This window comes from Melampsora larici-populina, assembly GCF_000204055.1.
Source record: "Melampsora larici-populina 98AG31 unplaced genomic scaffold MELLAscaffold_56, whole genome shotgun sequence".
NCBI classification, from domain to species: Eukaryota; Fungi; Basidiomycota; class Pucciniomycetes; order Pucciniales; family Melampsoraceae; genus Melampsora; species Melampsora laricis-populina.
The window spans coordinates 68,776-93,423 of record NW_006768820.1 but is presented as its reverse complement, the minus strand read 5'-3'; the positions used below and the strand labels follow the sequence as shown (position 1 = coordinate 93,423).

The 24,648-nt window shown below is 42.8% G+C and overlaps 4 protein-coding genes across 4 annotated transcripts; all 4 read left to right on the top strand.

The window, feature by feature from the left end:
- Nucleotides 1-9,835: 9,835 nt before the first annotated feature.
- Nucleotides 9,836-10,358, top strand: MELLADRAFT_111644 (uncharacterized protein; the record flags this gene model as incomplete). The annotated part of the gene is made up of 2 exons (XM_007416065.1): nucleotides 9,836-10,244; nucleotides 10,321-10,358. The coding sequence occupies 2 exons, from the start codon at nucleotides 9,836-9,838 to the stop codon at nucleotides 10,356-10,358; spliced, it is 447 nt and encodes a 148-aa protein (XP_007416127.1).
- Nucleotides 10,359-11,370: 1,012 nt separating this feature from the next.
- MELLADRAFT_111643 (uncharacterized protein) lies at nucleotides 11,371-14,066 on the top strand (the record flags this gene model as incomplete). Its single annotated transcript, XM_007416066.1, has 4 exons — nucleotides 11,371-11,963; nucleotides 12,231-12,306; nucleotides 13,275-13,422; nucleotides 13,600-14,066. The coding sequence occupies 4 exons, from the start codon at nucleotides 11,371-11,373 to the stop codon at nucleotides 14,064-14,066; spliced, it is 1,284 nt and encodes a 427-aa protein (XP_007416128.1).
- Nucleotides 14,067-18,200: 4,134 nt separating this feature from the next.
- MELLADRAFT_67632 (uncharacterized protein) lies at nucleotides 18,201-18,895 on the top strand (the record flags this gene model as incomplete). Its single annotated transcript, XM_007416067.1, has 2 exons — nucleotides 18,201-18,854; nucleotides 18,881-18,895. The coding sequence occupies 2 exons, from the start codon at nucleotides 18,201-18,203 to the stop codon at nucleotides 18,893-18,895; spliced, it is 669 nt and encodes a 222-aa protein (XP_007416129.1).
- Nucleotides 18,896-21,325: 2,430 nt separating this feature from the next.
- MELLADRAFT_93079 (uncharacterized protein) lies at nucleotides 21,326-23,367 on the top strand (the record flags this gene model as incomplete). Its single annotated transcript, XM_007416068.1, has 5 exons — nucleotides 21,326-21,422; nucleotides 21,467-21,547; nucleotides 21,621-22,399; nucleotides 22,475-23,249; nucleotides 23,333-23,367. The coding sequence occupies 5 exons, from the start codon at nucleotides 21,326-21,328 to the stop codon at nucleotides 23,365-23,367; spliced, it is 1,767 nt and encodes a 588-aa protein (XP_007416130.1).
- Nucleotides 23,368-24,648: the final 1,281 nt, after the last annotated feature.

Here is a 24,648-nt window from a genome sequence, read left to right as displayed (position 1 = left end):
TCGTGTCTGAAAATTGCTCAAATCTAAGCAAGGGGAAAAATACTAATTAGCCAAAAAAACACCAATGGTTTGTCCAAATCTGTCCCTTTGCCTTACCTGTAACACACTGTTTGATTCTATGAAGGGCTTCCCTGGTAATATTTGTCTACTTCCACATTAAAACCCAGTTATTTAAATCAACATTAAAGCTAAACATGTCCATGCCACTGAGTTAGATAATGAGAATCAATGACAAAAGTCAGATCTGATTGACCCACAAACAAAGATGTAAGCAGACACTACATCAATATCCCAACTGCCAAGATACCATTAGCAAAATTGCCACCTTTAACAACAAACAAAAAACCAAATCTTGTTCGACAAAACCAACAATTAATTGTTCTTTATACTATGTGATTTGTTTGTCAATTATATTTCTGCTACTCCTGTTAAGAAAGATAAACAACAATTTGGTTCAGGCCACCAATCATGGATTCCAAGGTCATACCTTTATTCAGCAGAACAAACTTATAAGTAGATCCTCCAACAAAATTATTAAGCAATCTTATGATGAAGTCCACGTAGCAGATTGACAGTCTTTTATTTGTGTTAAGATAATTCGGATGAAGAAGAAGAAGCGAGCGTAGTAATTGTTATTTAGAACCTATCTAAATCCAAAACACCAATCAAGAAAAAGGTTTATCATTTACCTGCAAACTCGTAGGTACTGCTCTTCAAAACAGATAACAATCAATGTATCACTATAATACTATAATTAAGATTGAGTCCGATCCAATAAAATTGACAAAGACCGCAGTAATCACAGAATCACAGTATCACAGTAATAATGGACTTGGATTATTGTCCACTCCAATGCAACCAAGCACTATATATATATCATTCAGGTGGCCACAGAGTCTGATGTTTAAATAGACATAATTGGGTCTATGGAAACCTCAATCCACCCTTATAAACTTCTTATCTTCGCTTGGTCCAACCGCTGAATTCCAAGCAGTCATACCCGCCGGTTAAGGCAATAAGAACATTGATAACCAAAATCCACTGACGTGTTACTTCACTGAGCAAGTCAAATTACTACACTTCCTGAAATTGATGTGAACTCATCTAGCAACCTCCGTAAGGCGCTACCCTCCCCTTTCCCATGCTGCTAATTTTGACCACTGGTTGTGTCCAACCAATCACACTCGCATCCCCAAGCAAAAGGAAATCAAACTAATTTGAATGTTATTACGGACACCATTTCACGGTGAATTCCTTGTTGCGGTTGCTAATACCTTGGTTGTAGTGGTGATTCCAAAACTGAAACAGCCAAAGTGTAAGCGTCCTTGTTCTTTCTCGCAAAACTTGACATTATCAGTTTTTTGATACCCTTACATTGCATTCCGCAAATTCACCCATGTCAAACTTTTGTGATTGTGAATTTGTTGGCATAGGGCATTGACTTGGAAGTTTTGGTTTTCAAATCAAAAGTCACGATACGCATATTGTCAAGACACAATACAGTAGCAATTCAGTACGTATTCTTTGACAATTGTGTCCTCATTGGCTCTTCAAGTCAACATACCTCTGAATATTGCAGTTTTGATATTCAGATCCTGATCCATTTTTTGACACTTGCTTAACACAATTTTTGCAGTAAATTCAAGTCTATCCAGGGTGGATATCTGACCATCCGTCCTGTGCACTATTTAATACAGAACTGCTTTATGAATTTCATCAAAGTGCGAACACGAGATTTGAAGACGCAAATGAACTATCATTTAGTTTCTTACTGTTATTGATTTTCATATAAAATTCTTTATTTGACAAATACACAACAATCAGTGACCAATTAATCAAGTTTTATACATCCTATCTTGATTGGTCTTTCCCGTATCCCCAACCATCATTCACAAAAAAATCTTCAGGATACGTATGGATCGGTCATTCATGAGGTCGAAAACAGTGGCTGTGATTGATCAAGACAGGTTCATACTTTTCAACGTCTGGCTCTTATCATTGCTAAACATTCGCACTGTCAGATTGGAGCCTCATTTGCTGATTGTTAGAAAGGAAGAAGTTGTCGAGCTCATAATTGATTATGTTTCAAAATGGGTTAATCATTCAAAAATTTGTGGCCTATCCTGCGGTACAATATATATGGTTACACAATGGTACATCGACTGATTTAAAGCATGATCAGAACAACAGATTTCTGATCAAAATCTGTAGTTTAGAACCCGGAGTCTGTCTTTCAATTGCTACGTCAATATGCCCAAAGCACAAATCAACTTGATTGGAACAATTTCTATAGAATAAAACAAATTACGCCCAATTAACACACAATGTTACAAACACATTCAATTTACAGGTTGTTGTTAGCTGTTGTGGTTCAATTTGCCCAAAATGAAACAACTCTTCTTGATTTCGATAAATTTAAGACATAAACAAATGTGAAACAATTATTTTGGTAGCCTCCTGGACCATAAAGTTGCAAACTTATCAAAAGGTTTTTGAATTCAAGCATTAACCAAAATGTCCCTACTCCGGTTAGAACAGTTTAACCCCAGCTAGATTAAGCAGCTTGGGGCCCTGACTCTATAACCTGTGACGTGGAAGCCTCAAGAGAGTCGTGCCTTTTTGGATGAGGCAACAAAGCCATGCTACAATAAGTCTGTGTCAAGATAAATGTTGAGAATTTTTTTGCAACAAACTTACACTATTTGACCTCAGATATTGTCCCTTCTTATATTGAAGTCACACGCACAATTAAGTGATTTGACTCATCACCCAAGCACTGCATTCCTAGAGAAGGCAAACTGTATGAGTATCAATGCAGGTTGAATTTAAGACCTTGGCATTCAACCACTACTTACCAAGATTTCATTGTAAGTCATTTTGCTCCTGAAGTGGCAAGTCAATTTTTGTCTTGCAAAAGCTGCAACCAAATCATTGCCTTGAATATCTTCGCCATTCATTGTCATAACAATTATGTGTGAGGTTAATAGGTCAGGAGTCAGGATTTTTTTCCATCACAATCAACAATGTTTCCCAGTTTCCTTTTGACTCCACATAGTTCGCAATGAAAATCTTAACACCCTCAAAGAACGGTGTTTGGAAAAATTCTAGATCCACAATTGCAATGTATGAATGAGTGCACCGTAAGACATGAAGTCGCAGGAAAGGGTACACAATGACGGAGGGCGGAACGTGCCAAGGGAACACATCAATAGATAGTACCTCGAGTGAATCTCTCAACGCAAAAATTGGTGATGTTGGTTGGTTGATATTCTCGCTTGGTGAATATTTGAGGAATCTGACTTTTGGGGCTTTGAGCCAACAAAAATTGACAATCGTGTGAGTGTTTGATTGATCACAAGCAAAAAACAGATGTTTGATATTTGGCATTGAGCCAAGCTTGATGTTCAAACTTTCTGAATAAAGGAAATTGATTGAAAGCGATTCTAAAGATGGAATTACACTAAAAAGTGCAGCTATTGAGCTCGAGTCATGTTTGATTGCCCAAGAAGAAATTGATTCTGAGCCATTATTTAGACGCCAAGCCAAGGTTGAAGTGATGATTAGGACCTTCAGGTTTGAAATGATCGAGGTGACAGACACCATCTCATCACTAAAGCCAGTTGCGCTAATGAAACCTAGTTTCAATTCCGTCAACTTGTTTCTACAAAGCTCTAGAAGATGTTCAATGTCACACATGTTTACAACAGAAGATGGCCAAGGGTGTCTATGCGGTGAACTACCCACCAATAGCCTTCCGTCCTTTGCTCTCAATGTGTTTACAGGTAGCAGTACCAAGTTAAATCTTGAAGAACAAGCTCCTCCTGCGCGCAACCGACTAGCTGGGCGTCTGAGTAAAAACAATAAAGGTCAGAGGTCCAATTCTAATTCAAGTAAGAACAATAAGTTTTTTATCCTCAGCTGTCAGTATTTTGTCCTGATGAGTTACAGACTCCAGGAGCAAACTGAATATCAAGATCCCAGCTCATCCTTCCCCCACCCAGTTGGCTGTGCCTCAGACAAAGATTGAAACAGATCAGAGGTCTGATTTGAGTTTGAAAACAAACAGTAAGTTTTTCAGCCTTCAGGTGAAGATTTCACATCAGGACAAGGTACTTAATCATCGTGGGTTCTCCTTTTCAAAAAACACATTCAAAAATGTCTCCCTGCCCAACAACCGTCAGGGAAGAGGCTCCTCTGTAAGCTCTAGTGGATCAGATGCTGTTGTCCAACAAAAACTTTGTCCTGCACCTCCTCAGTAAGCTTTTTCATGTCAGTTTTGAAGCCAAATAAAGAGGATTTTGGAAAGTCTGATGTGGATCAGACCAGACAACACCACAGGTTGTACAGTTTATCAAAAGCTCCCCAATATTGATCAGCCATCAAACTTAGACATCCAGGGGATCTGCCCTCCGGCGTCTTCAGATAGCTGGGTGACAACTTTGTCACAAACAGACAGTTTACCTAAAGTGTCGCAAAAGACTGCTTCACCTAAAACATACAATGACTATGACAAGTCTTTCAAAGTATCACAACCACGCAACCTAAATCATCTTTGTAGGTATCAACCCTCAGATCAAACCCAGACAATTACAAACCCATGATGTAGCAGAGAACTAATTAATAGTAAAGCTTTACTTTTGGCTTGCAGTCTAGTATCACATTCATACAATATTGTGGCACCACTGTTTGTAATGTCCCTTGTAGCCAAACCATGGCTTGTGTAAGCTCGATACACATCCCGCATCACTCACATTTTGTCTGTCAACAATTGTGGTCTTGCTGAAGCTCTGTATCTCTTTACACTTCTGAATTCAGCTCCTACGTCACAGGTAAACATCAGATTAAGTTCTGGTCCAGCCATTTGCAACGATGGGCCGCTGCATTGCAAAAAGTGCGCAATGCGCGGCAACACAACACATTGCTGTTAGGTGGCAACGCAACTACTTTGTCTGCTGCAAGTTGCATTGCTCCTCGGAGCCAGAGGCTTTCCCATGTTGCGTTTCGTTGCAGAGTAATGCAACTGAAGCAAGGGTGGCAGCGGGGTATGGGCCCAGGGCAGGGTGAATCCGTGGTGTATTCAAATATGTCACTTGTCACCCCTTGCTTCCTTATCCAATCTCAATTTTCTATAGTAAGGAAATAAGAAAGACAAATGAATCTACTGAAACTTTTGACGTCATGGTCGGGTCTATCCATCTTTTTCCTAATTGTAAATAAAATGTAATATTATTGTGATATAACAAACTTCCAAGCTCAAATTGTCAGAGCAACATCCCTCCTGGATCGCAACATTGGCAAAATCTGTGCCTTCAACTCCTATCAATCTTAAAAACATACATACATTTAATTTTTCATGGCCAGCAGTCCTTCACCTGAGGAAACACTTCCTTCACCAATCCAAGCTTCAACACCACTTCACCGTTCCCAACAACCTCCAACCCCTTGTAAGAGCGTACCCGGGATGATCCCGCCGTCTTCGGATGGCCGGGCAACAATCTCCCTTACTCAATCCTTGCGCTCCAAGACCACTTTGCGCAAGCAACAGAACCCAGCAGATGATTCACCACAGGTGGCCCGGAGCAAGAAGCATGGGAAACCTTCTCAATGGACACAAGAGCCTAGATTGCCACATGATGGCTGGACCACGGACAACAATATTCATGCCTTTTTGAGTGCAGCAGTCACATTCATAGATGAAAATTGGGCTTATCAGGTTTGCCATTTAACACTGAAGTTGATTGTGTGGCATCACAAAGGGGTTTGACTTGCCCAGCCTTTAGTTTATGTTATGAAAAAGCACGGGCTTCATCACAAGGTAAGTCTATTAAATTCTCATGCTGTCCAACTTTGATGTTATGAAGTCTACTGAAAATTTCCACATGCTTGCTCAGGTTACTGTTTCCGGGTCAAACAACATCACTATGGCCAAAAAAATGCATACTCAGTTTTTACTTGAAGAGAGCAATGAAATTGACACAGAAGATATATCACGTTCAAAAACTTCAGCCCAATCTTACACATGGGATCCAAAGACCAACTATGCTTGGTGATTTCTCCACAAGATCTCTTCAACTGTCAAAGGCAGTTTGACCGAGTTCGGTCAAACAGCACCATCTTGAACCCAGCAGCGTGAAGCCCTACTCGGAGTCTTCCCAATCTCAGGAACTTTGCCTGTAATTGCTGAAGATGATGAAGAATCAACTGAACCAGTAATCATAGAAAATGATCCGGAGGCCACTCCGGAAACCAATTGTACTCCTCTAGAAAACAACTCGTAACAGTACTAATGTCCCTGAAGAACCGGAAACCAATCACAAGTCCGAATGTGATGATCATAACACTAAAGGCACAACCATGTTTCCCGGCAAAACTCGATTAAACCCTTAAGCCCGTCATTTGTTTGGCCAAAACTACCTAACCTTATGCCCCCTTCCACAGACAACTCCACCAATATTGACACCATAATAGTCAATGGCGGAAAGCTTGCCACGATTATCAACCACTCTTGATATCGAATACACTGAGGAACACAATTACCTTGTTTGGCACAAGAACACCTTTGCAGACCCTTTGGGGATGATCACAACTGGCCATAAGGTTAGTTAGCCTTCAACCTCAAGTATAAGCTAACCTGTTACCTCCAGCTCGTCAAAATTGTTGATCCAAATTTCAAATGTTCTTTGATTACTGTGTCTCCAAAGACTGTTGAGCACAAAGTTTTTGCGAAGCTTCCAGATAGATCCAAATACAAAGAGTGATGTTGGACCGGATTGTCAAGATTAGATATAGACAAGGTCTTCATGAGCTTTGATCTGTGGCATGCATATTGAAAATATTGAACTTATGTTTATCAGATGGTATCAGGCAGAGCTTTCTTCCTGCTCTTCCGGGCGCACGCTCACATCGACACAAAACAAAGGGAGACGTATCTGTAATGATCCATTCCGCGGTTGCATGGCTGGCATGATCAAACTTAGATATACAATGTTGCCAGTGTGGTACAAGTCTTATTTTTGAAAACTCTTTCGCAGGTGCTCATATGACTGTGTCAGTGCTGCTTCTGACACAATTTCATTGATACTTGAAACCCTTCGCCTAAGTTCTGGAGTTTTAGCCCACAATACGCAATGTTCCCTTCGTCTTACTGGAATCATCATCAATCGCATGTGGAAGTCTGCCCTGCGCCACCAGAATCACATCTTTTGAACTCATCAATTGTCCAACTCCTTTGATTTCTTTTTTGATATCAGCACACACCTCGACTCGCTACTTCATATGGTCCAATTCATATCAGCTTATCGTGAAGACATTGGGTTAAATTCAATAAAATCAATCCAATATCATCCAATCAACCATTTAGTTGTTCACATTCAGTATTTGCTTTGGTTTGCTGCCATCAATGCTTTTTTGGTCGATCTCGGTAATCCCCTTGCCTCGCCGTGGCTGACTTGAATCATACCTGGTCATCTATTTAATTCCATCCAGGCCAATCATCACGTCGTGGCCTCATCTTTCAACTTCCTTCAACTCGATCAACTGTTCCAATCAATGCACTTGAATTGATTCAACTTAATGTACAATTGAGACAATCCACATATGTATTCTTCTCAATCTCAACTAGAAAAGACATATGTCAATGATTGCTTCATCTAGAATTCGGTTAGCCGTAGTAAAGCTCAAGATATTGTAATCCTCTCATCAACCTCAAGTTCTTCCTTCTTGATTTGCTTTCAACACTTTGTTATTTCAAAATAGAATTTCATTCTTCCTACTTGATCTAATCAGTGTAGAGTAGACTTATTTCTCTCAACACTCAAAGTATATCAAACAACACTGTCCATTTTTAATCATTGATTTGTACTAACTATCTATTCAAGTTCTTTTGACAGAGTATTTGGCACCCATTGCTCACACTTATATCACTCCGGTTCAAAATCACTCATTTTGATTATCATCAAGTTTATTGCAAGATCAACTTACACCACTTCACTTCAACTCTTCAAGAAATGGATGATCATTACTAATGTGATCGAATTACCCTCCATTCACACTCGACTAGCATACTAACCCCCTGCTGTCCTTCACTGTGTTGTTAGTATGCACCAAATCACTTCAAACAGCTACAACATCAAGACTTCCTTGGTTTCTTTAGATTGTAGGATGTTTACTATTGAGGGGGGTATTGAATTTCCCATTTCTCATTCCTGTTACAATAGTTACCATCCTACACCTCCGCTTTGAGCTCATCAGATTCCTTCCATTTTGTTCTGTTGCTCCATTCCTTTTGCCCACTCTACCAACTAATACCAATGCGGTGAATGATACTCACAACTTTATTTGTTCACCAGGCCTATGTCTAGAGAGAATCCCCATATATAAAGAGTTCTTGTTTGCATGTTAATTGTTTCCTCACTCAAACATTTCATCTCTTTACTTTTGTCACCTTACAACAGGTGCTCTTCTTTCTCTACTCACTTCTTAGTGATACCTACTAGCTGCTGTGCTGTGTTCATCACTAATACGTGATTTCTATGAGACACCTGCCATTTCTTATTTTATCAGATTTGCGATTGATGATCATTTCTATCAGCTCTTCTGGATCACTTGTGAAGCCTCTTATGATAGAAAGGCGGACCAAAATGCATGTCTATCTTGCGGATACTCAGTATGTGATAATTACTTGCAAAAGTATCAAGTTTCATCACACTGATCTCATTCTACCTTGTAGCCATATTACATTTATTTGACTTATGAACACTTCCTGTTAAGCCCCTCTTCTGGCCAGAAAATACAGTTTCCAGCTCCTCTCGATACTTTTCTGCCTTTTTGCATTGGTGGTCATATTGTGACCAGAAGTAATTCAATCTGGAATGCAGTGCCAATAATGCAAAAGAATCCTGTCACATTGATTGTTGCACTTGACAAGGATGGAGGTGCTGTGGTACACTTTAGCCGGATGATGGCAAGGCCATCAGGAACAAAGTAGATTCATCTATTGCTCTGAAGCACAAAAAGTCAATTCAGAGATTTTGAAATTGTTTTCTGGCACTGCGGTTGGTGCAGCTGCTTGCAATGCTCATCCTAGCTTATCAAGCGCCTTGGCCACTTTCAGTCTCAATAATGACTGGTCCAAGAAGAATAGCAACACATTCATTTAGGGGGCACTCATTTTGGATTTACCAGAAAAGCCTACGCAATCCAAAGCTTTGAGCTCCATCAAATAACTTATCTTTGAATACTATCCGGGTTCAACCTCATCCACAAATTTGGTCAAAGGAACTGCACTAGACAAATGTGCAAGCGTATCAACAATCCCCACTGCTTGTGTTCCTGTCAATATGGACTGGTGGATTGTGGTATACTCTCATGGAACCAACACTTGTGTGTCATCAAAGAGCATCTTGAGCGCCAATCCATAGTATTGGATTGAAGAAGACACCAAAACAGTGAGTCCATTCAAGAGGATTATACAGTAAAATCTCAGTCTCTTTATATCAGTAAAACACAACAAATCAATTCTTCACTTCAAAATTGAGTGATACAGGTACCCAAAGGCACGACGGTACCTGTAAGTTCCATGTAGCTCAAAGAGGAATATGCCCTCGAGATGAATCTCTCGGGACCGGAAACAGAACAGTACCGAGATAGTAGATGATAGAGTCCACGTTCACCGAGGGAAGGTTAAGGAAGTAAACTCCTCACCTTCACTCACTGAACCAAACAACAACTCAAGAAGTCCTCTTCAAGCACCATTTCTCTCACATTTTCAGATATCAAATTTTTCTTCTTTCATATAAACTCTTCGCAAACGAATACTTGATCTAATATAATCGAAATGTCTCAACAACAATCCATCGCTAATCTGTTACATGGAAGATCTTTACGTTCTCGAGGCCCAACCCCTGGACCATCGACAACCATAGAACAAGGAAAGAAGAAAGAATCAAACAAAATGGAGGAAATGCAAATCGTTGAAGGAGTCGATAGGGAAGATACTGTGATGAAAACAGAAGATCAAAAGATAAGTAAGGTGGGAGAAACAAAAGAATTAAAAGGAGGAAAGAAGACAAAGAAAAACATCAAGAAGAAGATTGTAAAACTCGGAAACAATATGGAAGATCAAATCGGAGATGAAGAAGTGGAAGAAGGAGGAAAGCAACAGAAAAACGAAGAAGAAAAGATGGGAATACAACCACCACAGAACGAAGAAGAAGGAGTAGATGTAGAGATGAACATAGGTTTCGGTAAGTTTTCCACTCACGTGCTAGATATCAACCATACCCAACCCCCCCCCCATATCCATTACGCCTTGATCCGAAGATGGCACGAATAAGTCCCGTGATATATGCGAAGTGTGATACGAATGATGTTCAGTGATATATTAAATTGAAAGAAGTCCAGTGATACAATACAAAGAGACCTGTCCAGTGATACGTTAAAAGAGTGGCCTGTGTTCCGATTAAAGATAAAAGTGGCACAGAGTGGCCAAAAGTCCGGTCAAATGAACTTACAAATTGCGTTGTTGTGTTGTTGCTACCTTTAATCAAAACAGAAGCCGATGTGCAAAATACGTTAGAACACCCTACTATCGAACTAGAGCATGCTAAATGGATTCGAAACATTCAAACAGCCTTTAATAAAGACAAAATAGCAAAGTTTAGAATGTTCACGGAAGCTTACAAAGAATGGTGTGAAGAAGCGGGTACTCAACGAAGAGACACCGGGTTAAACGAATACGAATTCGAATCCAGTGATGACGAAGAGAAAGACCTAGTGGCAAAATCCAAACCAACCACTACATCAAAGAAAGAGACCAACACTCATATGAAGTTAGGTGTACAACTCAAACACAACATGGTTAGACTATCTGAATATTGGCATAACGTCATGATAAACAAAAACATACATGTCCCTGTCACTATTTTCTCTACAGCCTGGTTATTAGAAGATTCGACCTATATGAAGACGAAGAGAACAAAAACTGTTAGCTGTACATCAGATACAATATCTTACGTAGGTTTGAAAGTACCAAATGAATATCGCCTAAGTAAAGCAGAATGGTCCACAAGATTTGACCTAATGGTCAAATACCAAAAATTAGAATATGATGTCTTAGACGGTCAAAAAGATTACCCAATCGCACCTCGTTTGTTGGTTCATAAAGAAAACGTATTGTAGATTCAAGAAGATAACTTCGGAATGTGGACCCCGGTGATGGGATACGATATTGCTCATTGACGAAATGTGTGGGAGCATCGAATGCCTGACGGCTCCATGGCGGATGTAGGTACATTGAATACTGTATTGGCGGCACAAGCAGTTAGAGATGCGAAACATCACGGAGAAGACGTCTTTGGTGATAACCCATATATGTTAGGAGGTGAATGGCAACATGTGAATCCGATAACCGGAAGGACTCACCCAGCAGATAAACCTTGGGACGATGAAGCTTTTAGTGGTGAAGCCCAAGCGGCGATGTTGACAGGTAGATTAGTGTCACACTTAGCTACTCCAGTGATCCAAACCCTGCCGGAAAGTCGAATGATAGCGAGTACCTCAGCAAAACAAAATCATAACCCACACCCTTGGTTCAAAGGGAAAACTTTTGACCCTAATTATGTGAAACCAATACAAAACAACCAAACACGGGGAGGTTTTTCAGCATTCAATTCAAATAATAACTGTAATAATCGCCCTCACCCTTACCACCAACCATACTATAATAACTCAATGCCAAAAAACCAGGGATACGGACCAGGAGGCGGAAATTTCGGTAACGGATATGGATATGGGAATGGTAATGGAGGGAATAGTGGTGGTGGTGGTTTTGGAAGTGGTGCCGGAAATGGTCGAGGTCAGGTGCAAAATAGGCCTCCTATTGGACCAGGAAGCTTTACTAGAGGAATGGGAGCTAGTAAAGGGGGAGGTGGACCAAGTAATGAGAAGAACAACAGCGCTTCAAAGTAAGTAAAAAAAAAAAAAAAAAACGTACCTGTCCTTCTGTGGCCTAAGAAAATCAATTCCCTATGTCTATTTTGTCTTGTTTGTTTTCTCTTTCCAAAGTCCTCAATTCTAGTTTCCAAATTCGCTTTTGTGATCAGAAAAAAGGAAGAGTGGTGCTGATTGTATTGAATATTTTGTTTCTTCCTCGTTCACGTTGTCTGATGCTTGAAATGATTGTTGCTTCTTCATCTTATTCTGATCTCTTATATGACGGAAATTTATTTTAGTCCGACCCCTGTTGAGAAAGCGCCAGTCGAAACGAGTCCAGTTGAGCTAGATGAGATTGATGAGTTAAGCCCAATGGTTCATCAACAGACACCAACAGACAAATATATCATCAACGAAAGACTCTCTTTAGATAACTGGCCGACAGAGGCGCGATGCGAGATGAAAATCCAGGAATGGAAGATTTTGTTGGAAGAAGGCAACTTACTAGAAAAATGGAATCATGTACTTAAAGGCTTGGTATTGGGATTCCACCAAGGCATCCCTGAACATAATCTAGGAAACTTACGGTGGTTTACACCGGACAACCATGCATCAGCTTTGGCAGTCAAAGACAAAATCATGGCGAACTTATATACACCGTGTCAACCAGAAATGCGCCGGACGTCCGGTGAGCTCTGCCTACAGCGATTGTCCGATTTTTGTACAGTACGATGTTCCACAATCCTGTAATCACTGAGCATCGCAGTAGCGTCGTCAGTCAGGATGAACCTCCATGTTTGAACTATTCATCCTTAGCCACTTGACTGAGTAGACTCGATTCCATCTAAAGTACTATCTTTACCGTTACTCAAGGTTACTTACTCATCGTTGAAAGGGGTTAGTTGAATGGTTTTCCTCGGCGGTACAGTTGATCAACGGGTCGGATACAAGTATGTTAACCGTTGGACGCTCTTCCAGAACTATGGCCGGAATTTGAGGGAACTTTTATGTATGAAACGGTAAACCAAAGGACATTGGGATGTCTGGTGTGTGTACATACTCTGTCAAAGAATGGTATGTACATACATACAACAAACGTTGACCCTCCCTTCCGTTCCCTTTCCTCAGTTATCATATACACTGACTGAATTGTCGGTCACTCTTTCCCCGTTCTTCAAATCCATCTTAGACTTCCCCAAGATGTTGCTACCGGTCACTCCCTTCTTCAAGATGATCGTGTCTCTTCTGCGATCACCGCACCTCACCAAATGTCACCGGTGCCATTCATCCAGACAATCGCCTCGCTGTTGACATTTCCTTGAACCTTGCCAATGAATTGATAGCTCTCACCGCTAATTAAGACGATTGTCTCCGATTGGTCAAGGTCTCCTTTATGTTCGCCTTTGAAAATCGTCCACGGGTCCAATGAAGGATGGTCAAAGGACCAACGCCCTCCCTCCGGCAACCTTTTCATCATCAGAAGCCTTCCTGGTAAGTCACTCGTACTTAAAGGTCTGAGTCACTGGAGATTGAAAACAATTCACGCCACTTCTCAAACCAACTTATTGATCCAGATCGCCAACGCTTTTCTCTTGCTGGGTATGTTGGTCCTATCTTTTTCTTTCCCCCGGGGTCTTGTCGATTGCTAAACTGTAATCGTTTTGATAGTTACAAATCAAATCAGGTCCATCAAGATCTACGGCAACCTCACCATGGCGGAAAACTCATCCATCACCACCACCCAATGCACGCGCGGTCACCGAACCCCAGCTCAACTTCTTCCTGATACTGACGTAGAAATAAACGCGCGCGGTCTTCAAGTCAGGGCAGAAGGCTTGATAGTGGAAGACCAAGCGGTAGAAAATCTTCAAATAGAAAACTTAGCTTTAGAAGCCCCAGTTCGTCGACGCAGTCCTTCAGTTCTCATAGCTCAACCTCCAAATCCCCGACGCCGTCGTTCTCCAAGAATTGCTCAACGGGCTGAACTAAGGGACGTGCCACCCTATAGGCGTCCCCTTCCCTCCGTTCACGAAGATCTAGACTTCTGGTCAAAGATCTCGACCTTACCCCCTCATCTTCTCCGATACCTCTTGCCCGGGTGGGTCCCGGATTGGACCACTGGAGATCGCCTTTGACAGATCATCTGGCACTTCAAGCCAACTCAGCGCATCCCCTGTGGGACTTTGAAAGCAAAGATACTTGAACTGTTTGATCATCATGTTGTCGTCCAGTACGGTGCGTACTATGGAATCTAGGAGGATATAAGTAAGTTTTCGTGGCATTTTGTTCGTGAATAGCATTCTTTCCCACCGGATCAGATTAATCTCATTAAATTTTTTACAACAGGTCATTTTGTCTTAGATCCGTAGTGTTTCATTACATATGTATATATTTTTGGGCTCAATGGATTGGTTTCGTGGATCATGCAGTCTTTAACTATTCGTAAACAACTCATTATTTCCACTTTTCTCTCTCATTTACAAGTTATAGTTTACAAATGTATATATTTTGGGCCTCAATGGATTGGTTTCTTAGATCATGCAGTCTTTAACTATCTATAAACAACTCATGATTTTCACTTTTCTCTCTCATCTACAAGTTATAGTTTACATATGTATATATTTTGGGCCTCAATGGATTGGTTTTTTAAATCATGCAGTCTCTGTCAATTTATAAACGAAACATTCTCACTCAAAAACCTTGAAAAGATGTATGTCTCCCACAATTTGACTTGCTTTCTGCCTGAGTTGGTGAAAGACAGGCTGGTAAGAATGCAGAGGTGCTCTGAGTTTGGTGTGCGAGGAAGACGGGTTTTAGAGCATCACGTGATGCTTAGATCTGGCGAATACATAATAAAATATTCCAGAAAACATTCCAAGTGGGAAACAGTGATATTTCCTGATCGCCTACACTGACACACCACTCCGATTGCTCAACTTCGGTTTTATATCATCTGTTCTTCCAATTCATCGACTTCAATTTTCTATCGACTTCAATCGTCCATTGTGATGGCCCAGCACATCTGCTGCTGTGAAGAGCTTGGTTGTGCGGCGGAAAGTTTTGAGCTCGACGGTGTTCTTCGTCAAGGCAAAGCGAGAAACAAGCAAAACGGGCGGTACCACGAAGACAAACTGCGAAGGATTCGCTTGACACAGACCAGTGAGAACGTATCAACACCACTAGCTCAGCAAGCGTCTCAAGTAGCTCAGCAAGCGTCTCAAGCCGGTGCCTCGTCTGTCCACGCTAACACATATATCGTGGTCCGTATTGTTTGTTTTATTATCTTTTAGCTGATCGCTGATTAAGCATTTTGTCTGTTCCAGGGGCGCCAGAGGTCTCTAAGTACTGGTCACCTGGCCGCCGTCAGATTGCAGAGCTGTTCCCCAGCTCACAATCCAGATCGTTCGTCACCAGCTTCAAACGTGCCTGGAGCGCGAAGGCGCCGAAGCAGCTCGCAGACAATTCGAAGAACCCATTCCGACACTCTTGATCCTCTGTATGTCGTCGAGACAGTCTCAACGGCCGCCTACCAGATCCCGCAGGTCTACCTTCAGCGACCTTCATGCCTTATTGGGATGCTCCAGGTCGCACACGCAGGTATTGTGAAAGGGGTCAAAAATCGAGCGTGCCGGACTTTACTTCACTTCAACCGACGGCTGATAGAACAAACATCGAAAGATATGAATTATACCGGTCGTCCATACTGGGAGAGCTTACCGCTAACTCTGCCCACGTTATATACGATGCTGAACCTTGAGGTCAGCCTGGAATCTCAGGTCGTTTGCCCGGAATGTTTCGCCCTCCATGGCCCACCAGCTAAAGATATTGATGAAACTTCCAGGACGGTGTGTGATGCTAAACGCTTTTTGCGAGAGCCTAATCAACCAAGGGGTACTCCAACTACACGTCATGCTTGCGGAAGAGCTCTCTATTCAGGTGTCGTTCCCACACCATGCCAGCAATTTCATTACCACTCTCTTCGAACCTGGCTGGCTAGGATGTTCAGTATTCCCGGCTTTGAAGATGCTCTGGATGCTCCGTTACAGCATCAGTACGATGGCGAAACCATGCGTGACATATGGGATGGCGAGATGTGGCGATCTTTTGGGCACTCAGGAATCCCATTCACTTCGAAAAGTGGAAACCTAGTCTTTGGGTTATTCGTCGATTGGTTCAATCCTCATGGACGAGGGGCTCGAAAAGCAAGATCCCACGGTATAATGCTTCTCATATGTTACAATCTGCCACCAGACAAACGATACAAGCAAGAGAACCTTTTTCTTTTTGGCGTAATTCCTGGACCTAGCGAACCGGCTCTTGAACAAATGAACGAACTTTTGAAGCCGCTCGTGGCCGAACTCCAACAACTTTGGAGAGGCATTTTTCTAACATCAACTGCGGATCATCCTGAAGGCCGTCTCATACGTGCCGCGCTATGGCCCCTTATAGCGGATCTCCCAGCCATGCGGAAAGTGGCTGGCTTTGGTTCGCATACGGCAACACACTTCTGCGCGCACTGTGGTATTGTGCTGGGAGAACGACACATTATTGATCCTGATCTATGGCCAGAAAGAATCAACCATCAACAACACGCAGAAGAATGGAAGGATGCATTCACACAACAGAAACAAGAAACAATATTCAACACATACGGGCTTCGATATACAGTTTTATCTGAGCTTCCCTATTGGCGACCCATTGAATTTGTCACCATCGATGTTATGCACTGTTTACTCCTTGGAACTTTGAAGGATCATGCGCATAATTTTATAGGACTTGGTCAAGCGGGTAAAAAGCTCAAAGCAAAGCTGGATGCCGAAGCTCATTCGATTATATGTAATCCGCTGATTGGAGGATCTTTTGTCTCCAAAAACGTTGATGTGAGCAACTTTCTTTTGATAATCCTATGGTATTCAGTGGAAAGAAATGAAAAGCTGATTGCATCCTACTTATCTTTCTCTCAGTCTGGTATTTCAACCTCAGAAGAATCAGAAATAGCAAGCTCACAAGACAACAACAGCATGCAAACGGAACAATCGAGCGATATGAATGAAAGTTTGCCGATGGACTGGTCGAGCATCCCCGATTTGAATGAATCTGCAAGCTCAAATCGCCCCCAATCTAGTTCAGCTGCCGACAAAACAAGCGAGGCATCATCCTTGAAATCATTTACGGAGCAAGTCATTCCAACGGGAAAAGGACCTTCTTCATCTTGTAGTGAAGTCATCCAACCAGAGTCTCCAGCACCCAGAAAACGTGGCAGACCACGTGGGTCACGTAATCAAATCAACAACGCTAAAAGAGCAAAGGTGGGCGCGTCCATTGGGACCCCTGTACCTTTCCTGACACCTGAGGCACCGAATAGACTCGAGGACCAAGGCGCCTTCACCTTTAGGTCTTCTACCGAGCTTGTCTTGATTCCATCGTCTGAAGATCCCAATTTCCAGCGGTCTGATCTACGGCGATCCAATCGACTGCGGTCACAAAGTTCCACGAGCCTTGCTACCGTTGAAAGACCGGTACATGGTAAGGTCAGTACAGGCCGACTTCGAAGCGGTTCAAACATCACGGTTCGCGCATCTGCGCAGTCCTCAAAAAAAAAGGAAACAAAAAAACCGCAACTGTTGCTTCAAAGTCTTCAAAACCAAGTGAAGGTCAATCCGACCCCACTACCGCGAATCCATCACTTACAATGGACGATCTAATCGAGATCCGACATGCGATTTCAACAGCAAAAACGCCAAGTTGGATGAACCGCCCTCCAATCAAGATCGGAATCCCAAAGTCTGGAAATCCGAGTGCAATGGAATGGCTGACTTTTTACACGGTTTATATGGTCCTCACAATCATCCCTAAGCTCTACTTTTCAACAGACGCGAAGGACCAGGCCCTATGTCGGAGCCTGATATACTTAGTGGAGATTACAAACTGTGCTCTGTCTCGAACATTAACCAAAAAGGATAAGGAAGATCTCAAACAAGCAGTGCATAGCTATCGGACACATCTCGGCTCTTTTTGGAAGGGTGTCAGTATCAAGCCCAATTTGCACTTCTTGCAGCATCTTGTTGAAGTCACGGAGCTCTTTGGTCCTCCACCGTACACTGGCACGATGTTTGGTGAGCGTGTGATAGGGATGCTGATTAAAACCTCAAAAAATCATCACACAGGTATGTTTTTCATTCTATTGACGTGAGCTGACCAATTTATGTTGACGTTATGTATCAACTGTTTGTTTTGTATTGATCATTGTAGCGGACATAGATAAGACAATGACACAGACTTACACTCGGCGAGCACTATTCAAGGCGGTGTTGAATGGCTGTCCTACCTTCCTAGGCCGTGTCGATGCGAACATTCGAGAAGAAGTGATTCAAGATCTTACGGAGACTCCAAAGACAAAATGGTCTAAGGAGACCAGCCTACAGCGCGATACTTATGAAATCTGGCTCAATTATCTGAATTTCGAGCTGGATCAACGTTATGGACAATTCTATGATTATCATTTCATCTCCAATTGCAGCCCAACTCTGCCTACAGTCGTCGAAACCACCACACTACTCAAGATCTGTGGTAAGAATTACACCTCAAATCAGCGCGTCAAAGGTAAGGGTAATAGCGCAATCGAGTATTGCATTCAGGGGCAGCGTCGTTTTGGATACATAAAATATGCGTTTCGATCAAAGGTAGTCCCAACGGTGTTTTTAGCGGTCGACCAATTCACCCAGCTGAATGCAAGTGATTCAGCACGTGATTGCTTTGTTTCTCACCCCCGCCTTCAGGCCGCCAGGGTATACTCCAAGATAGAACGTACTGTGGTCGTTGATGTTCACGATCTTATGGGACACATCATTGTTTTGCCCTATCTACCCGGTCACCTCGGTATTGCGGAGGAGACTCTAGGTATAGTAGGGCTGCGCAACATAGTAAGTTTTTTAATACTCTAATATAGTTGGCCTCTGGATGATCTATCTGACCACGATGGGGAAGATCTCAATTGACGCAGGCAACACGTCAGAATGGTGAAGATTAAAGCAACTGAATGATGTATTCCACTAAAAGCATATTTAGATACAATATTCTTGGATAAATAGTCAGGACAGATTTGTACTTATGAGTGAGAGTATATGTTTTAAAAAATGAGATTTCCTGTTGTTCATCAAAATTCTATGAATATGCGTCTGAATGTCGACTGAGCACATGAATTTCCGCTGGCTGAACACGTTAGGTATGACAAGGTGATTTCAAACAAGTGATTGGCGTATTTTTGCTGTCAGTAAACTAAGAGTTGAACTGGCAGGTTTTTGAGTCAGGAGCTGTTTATGGGTTTCTCCAAATGTATTCCTCCACTCAGGACAGTAGCAATTTGATGGGAGATTTCGAGGGGCTTTACCGTGAGATAGGATCTGAATAGCTGGAGATCTTCTCATGTCAAGCCGGCCAGCCGCCCATCTTGACCCGTGCAAAGCCTTCTGTTGTTTGAAGGAAAGCTTATCAAGCAAGTACATGAACTCCGAGAATTCCTCACTCCTCCAAGCCATACCAACGGCGCGGGTTTTACCAGGTCCATCGTCCTCTGTGTCTGAGCAACATGAGGCATAAGCTTAAAGCAGACGGGAGCAGGTCTCTATCGTCTGATTCGACAAATTCTTCTAAAGCATCTAGGCGGTAACGATAAATCTGGGGACAGGTGGATCTTAGTGATTGAACAAAAGGACAAAATTCTCGGGAAGGGGACTTACTGTAGCTCTTCTCTGGTTTTTCTTTTTTCTGAGGCGATATTTTTCATCTTGGCCCACTCTTCCTCGAAACCATCTCTCCATGACAGCTCTACATATCGAATCGCTTGAAAATCTAGGATCAGGATGATATTGAGAGAATGCCCCTTGCAACATAGCCCATCGCCAGTGCTTTAATAAGAACACCAGCATGATCTGATTCCAAGGTGAGCTGACGGATGACTCCCAAGCTAGAGTGGCACGAGGGATAGAATATCGAGTAAGATCTTGAAGAAAGAGCCTCCTGTATGGAAACCAACAAGAGGCTTGCCGAGGTAAGAGCTTTATAGTTTGTTGGGAAGGACTAGGCGGCGGAAGATCGTGGGCAAAAACACTGAAATCAGCGAAGATAGTTTCCGAAGATAGTTGAGGGAGCGCATCGAGTTCAAAAGGTTCTGGACTAGCAGGATAGGGTGTACGAGAGTTGAATCTTCCAAGCAGAAATTTCATGTAGTCCGTAATGGCCTGATAAGAGCCCGAGTTGCGCTGAGGTAACCACTTAGCAACTTCTCGATTTTGAGCTTTCACAGAGCTGACTCCAGCCCCGTCTTTGAAGTGCATAGGTTGATGGAGAAACGCTTTTCCCGCAAACATGAAGATCCCATTAGCACAATTTAGAGGAGCAGTGTATGCCCAAAAATGATTATCAACTTACGTTTGGAAGCGACGATGGTGTTCATGCTTTCTGAAACTTTGCCTTTGGCGGGGGAGATGATCAATCTGCTCAAGTGAAGGAAGAAGCAAAAATGAAGAATAGACTGCCCTAAGGTGGATTTTTTTTGAACAAGACAAAACGGATATGTCAAGGAATGCAACAGTAAGTGAGATGAAAATGACTTCTCCAGGAAGTCAAGGTTATAAGAGTATACGGCAAGACTTTGAAAGGTCTTCGCTGGGAAGATGAAATAAAGTTGATATCTAAAATAATGTAACGATAAGTCAGATGAAGATGACTTCTCCAGGAAGCCAAGTACGGGTTATAAGGAGGGATTGGGTGCAAAATAGCAAGCTTTCGAACAGATCATCAAAGATGTAGATGAAGCAGAATTTAATTACTCCAACAGCGTGATGTTGATTCTACGTCCGCAATGAAAGGAATATTTCTAAGATTGGGTATGAGCTATACGCAAACCTTCATGTCAGACGAATGAGATAAAGGCGAGGCCAGGCTGATAGACTGATTGATCGATTGATCGCTGTAACAAGCAATCAAAGGCCGATCAACTTGTTTTCTTGCACATAAGGGCGTATCGGCCGCTGATATCTTTTGTTTTGTTTTCTTTGATGCAAACTTACTATACTAGATATAGACTTTGTACTTCAATCTCTTTGAGGTGTCTTGGAAGTTGATACATACATATTTCTAATATTTTAGAACTCTAGAGTCTCAACATACTAGGCAAATCTCGGAAACTTCAACTCGTACAACTTCTTCTTCACAATCTTATACTTCCTTATCATTCATCTTCACGATCTTATATCAAGTACATAGCTCATTCTCCTAACATCACAACCAATTCCGACCTTCCTTTCGTCCTCATTGTTTCTGATATGTCATCAACAGATCAAGGTTGGTCAGATTCATTTCATGAGGTGATACATTGTCCGGCGTCTTGCTAATGTCCAAGCAAGTCTATTTCTCAACAGGCCACGTTGACCACAGTCCAACCCCTAGTTTGGAAGATCCAAGGTCACATGCGCAGTTCTATCAAAGCCGTGCGTTGACTGTATAGGTTTTCAAAAGTTGAACCTCTCTGAAGAAGAACGCTTCTTTCCAGGTCCAAAAAACGAAGTCGTGGAATCTCCCATGGGCCATTACGATGTGGATACCAACTTAGCTGGTAAGTACAGCCTGTGTTCATCTATACTCGTCATTCATGTGCTTGGATTTGGACTCACTGCGACTTGTTACAGATGAAAATGACCGACGAGATACGCTTTTGGAGCTCTTTGAAGACGTTGAACAACTTGTTGCCTCACCTCAGACTCTCAACAATGCCGCCCCTGCCCAGTCAGAGCTTGAACTCTCTGCCTCGTATGATCCTTTGCTTGTCACCCCTGGAGCTCCATCTCTCCCTAGCGCACGACATAAGATCGCCAAACTACCCTATCATTTATCAACAGATCATCATTCAGCCATCCTCTCACTCTCAAACCCTTTGACTTCATTCGAAGCCATAACCGAAGATGGCAATCATACAAGCCTACTTGTACCTCCAAAGCGTCCTCACCCGTCATCTCATCAAGAGAGCACTCAGCCCAAGCGTTCCCGTCGACCGCCGCACGACAGCAGCTCCCCAAAGCCATTTCAGCCTATGGACGTCCCATTTCAGCCTACGGAGGTCCCCTTCGAGCCTCAAAAACGTCCTCACATATCAAATCACCCCGAGGAGTCAAACGCCAAGCGCTCTTGTATACGGTCGAACGATCAAAACATAGCCCAAACTTCAGCAAATGACTCTATGCCACCGCCTCACGACAATGCTACCCATCAGGACCCTAGAGTGGGAGTCGATGCATCAACCAAAGAATTACAACACCTCCCTCAAACACATACTCAGACTAATCGTACGCCTATAACCCAACTTGCTGATTCGCTATCTCAAAACCATGATAAAACCAACAATCTCACTTCGCCAGAATCTCGAGAACCAAGAAGCAACAATGACCCTTCACATCTGATACCAAACGAGGTGGAGAACATCCCTCAAGAAGCTGATCATCATGAATCTGAGAATTCATCATTCATACAATCCTCATTGCCACAGGGTCTTCCAATCAACTTGCCTCTCCAGTATGTTCGACGAACTCCCACTCAATCACGTACTCATTCTCGAGAATCCGCGACAACCAGTACTGGAGGTTCTCCTTTGAATCCAGACCATGTCCCAAGCTCTGCAAGCAATTGTAAAAGTCCAAATTCCACCAGTGACCTTCGACTGCCTGTCTCTCACATCCAAAGGTCACCTTCAGCATCAACTTTGTACAACCCGTCACTGTCACAGTCACTAAAGAGATTTCAAACCCATCAGCAGCCTGCAAATCGACGTGACCCTGGCTACGAGGAACCTCAAATTCCCTCATCCTATCCAACCTATACACATGCCCAGATCTCTCCTAAATCTCATCCCGAAACCTCTCAAGAATCCATCAGGGGGGAATCACAGCACCCACCTTCCGCGGGTCATCAACGCCTGACTAGATCTCTTAATCTTCCCACTTCATCGTCACAGCATACCAGCAAATCGAACGACACACCACGCGCGCGGTCTCAAGAAGCATCACGACAGAGGTCTCGTAACCAAAATCACGCAGATGCTCTGGACTCTACGAGTCCAAATCGTCCCAGCTCCTTGTCACCTGATGTAACCTTCCGATCCGCTCCTGCTAATACTAAAAATCTCCCAAAAGCATTCCTCCTGCCATCTCCAGAAGTATCAAGAAGGAACAACAAATCTCCCTTCTTGGATCGAGGATATGTTGAAACCTCCTCCAGTCCCATACATAATCCTTACAACATATCCAATCCACCCTATGAAGGCCGTCAGTCAACATACGAGCAACTGCGTAGAATGGATAGGTTTCAATCTCAATCTGAAAAAAATCGCGTCCCCTATGTCGCTGAGCCTGCCGTGACGCCGGAACCCCCCCAATCTTCTAACCTGCGGCCTCCATCACAAAGCGAGTATGATATGTTTCAACAAACCCAACCTCAGGCAGAAACGAAAGGCTATCAGTCAGCTTACCTGCAACCGCGTATAACGGATGGATTTCAATTCCAATTTCAAGGAAGTCGCACACCTGATGTTCCTTTGCCTGCGGTGACTCTGGAACCCCCCCAATCTTTCAACCCGCGCCCTCCATCATCACAAAGCGAGTATGATATGTGTCAACAAACCCAATCTCACGCAGCAATGGAAGGCTATCAGTCAACTGACCTTCAACCATGTATAACGGACGGCTTTCAATTCAGTTTTGAAGGCAATCGTGTACCTTTTGTTGCTTTGCCTGCGGTGACTCCAGCCCCCCCCTGTCTTTCAACCCGCGCCCTTCATCACAAAGGGAGCATGACCGTCCGTCCTCCCGGATGTCTAACCACCCCAATCTTAATTTCCAACACAATCAAGATCGGAGTGCTTCTCAACGCGGGTTTTCATCCAGGATGTCGTTCGGTTCCCGCGAATTTCAGCAATATCAAGATCGTAGTGCTTCTCAAAGCAATCGATCCAATAGCTGCATGTCTATCTCTCCTCGAGAGTTTCAGCAAGATCCAGGTCGTATTTCTTCTCAAAGCGGCACATCTTCCAGGATGTCATTTGGTTCCCGTGAATTTCAGCAAGATCAAGATTGTATTGCTTTTCAAACCAATCCATCCGCTAGGATGTCTATTGGACCCCATGAATTTCAGCAAGATGATGATCACAGTGCTTCCCAAAGTCGTCAATCTTCCAGGATATCTTTTTGTCCTGAAAATGATGATCAACGCAATCTACCTACTTATCAACACCCACCGCTGGCGCTCGCTCATAGGACTTCTACACATAAGTTTCTCATCAACATGGTCCTTAATCATTTTACTGATCATATGCAATCTCATCTTTCAGGGGGTCGTTTACATCACACATCTGATCAGCCAGAAGATACTAGTAGATACAACGCTGACCACGATCGAATTCCACATCACCAAGAATCTGTTTTGATAAATACATCACGTGTCCATTCTCAAGAATCAATAAGAAGGCCCAATGGACCTTCTCCTCCGCATCGAAGCCACCATCCCACTGCCTTTGCTCCCGGTCTTGATGCCAGCTCCGCCAGTCACCTCAATGAGCCACCTCGAAGTCGTGTTCCAAGTATCAAATCGCACATCTCTGATACACCCTACGAGCATGATCCTACAACTTACAATTTACCTCCGACTAGTGTGCCGACATTGACAGAA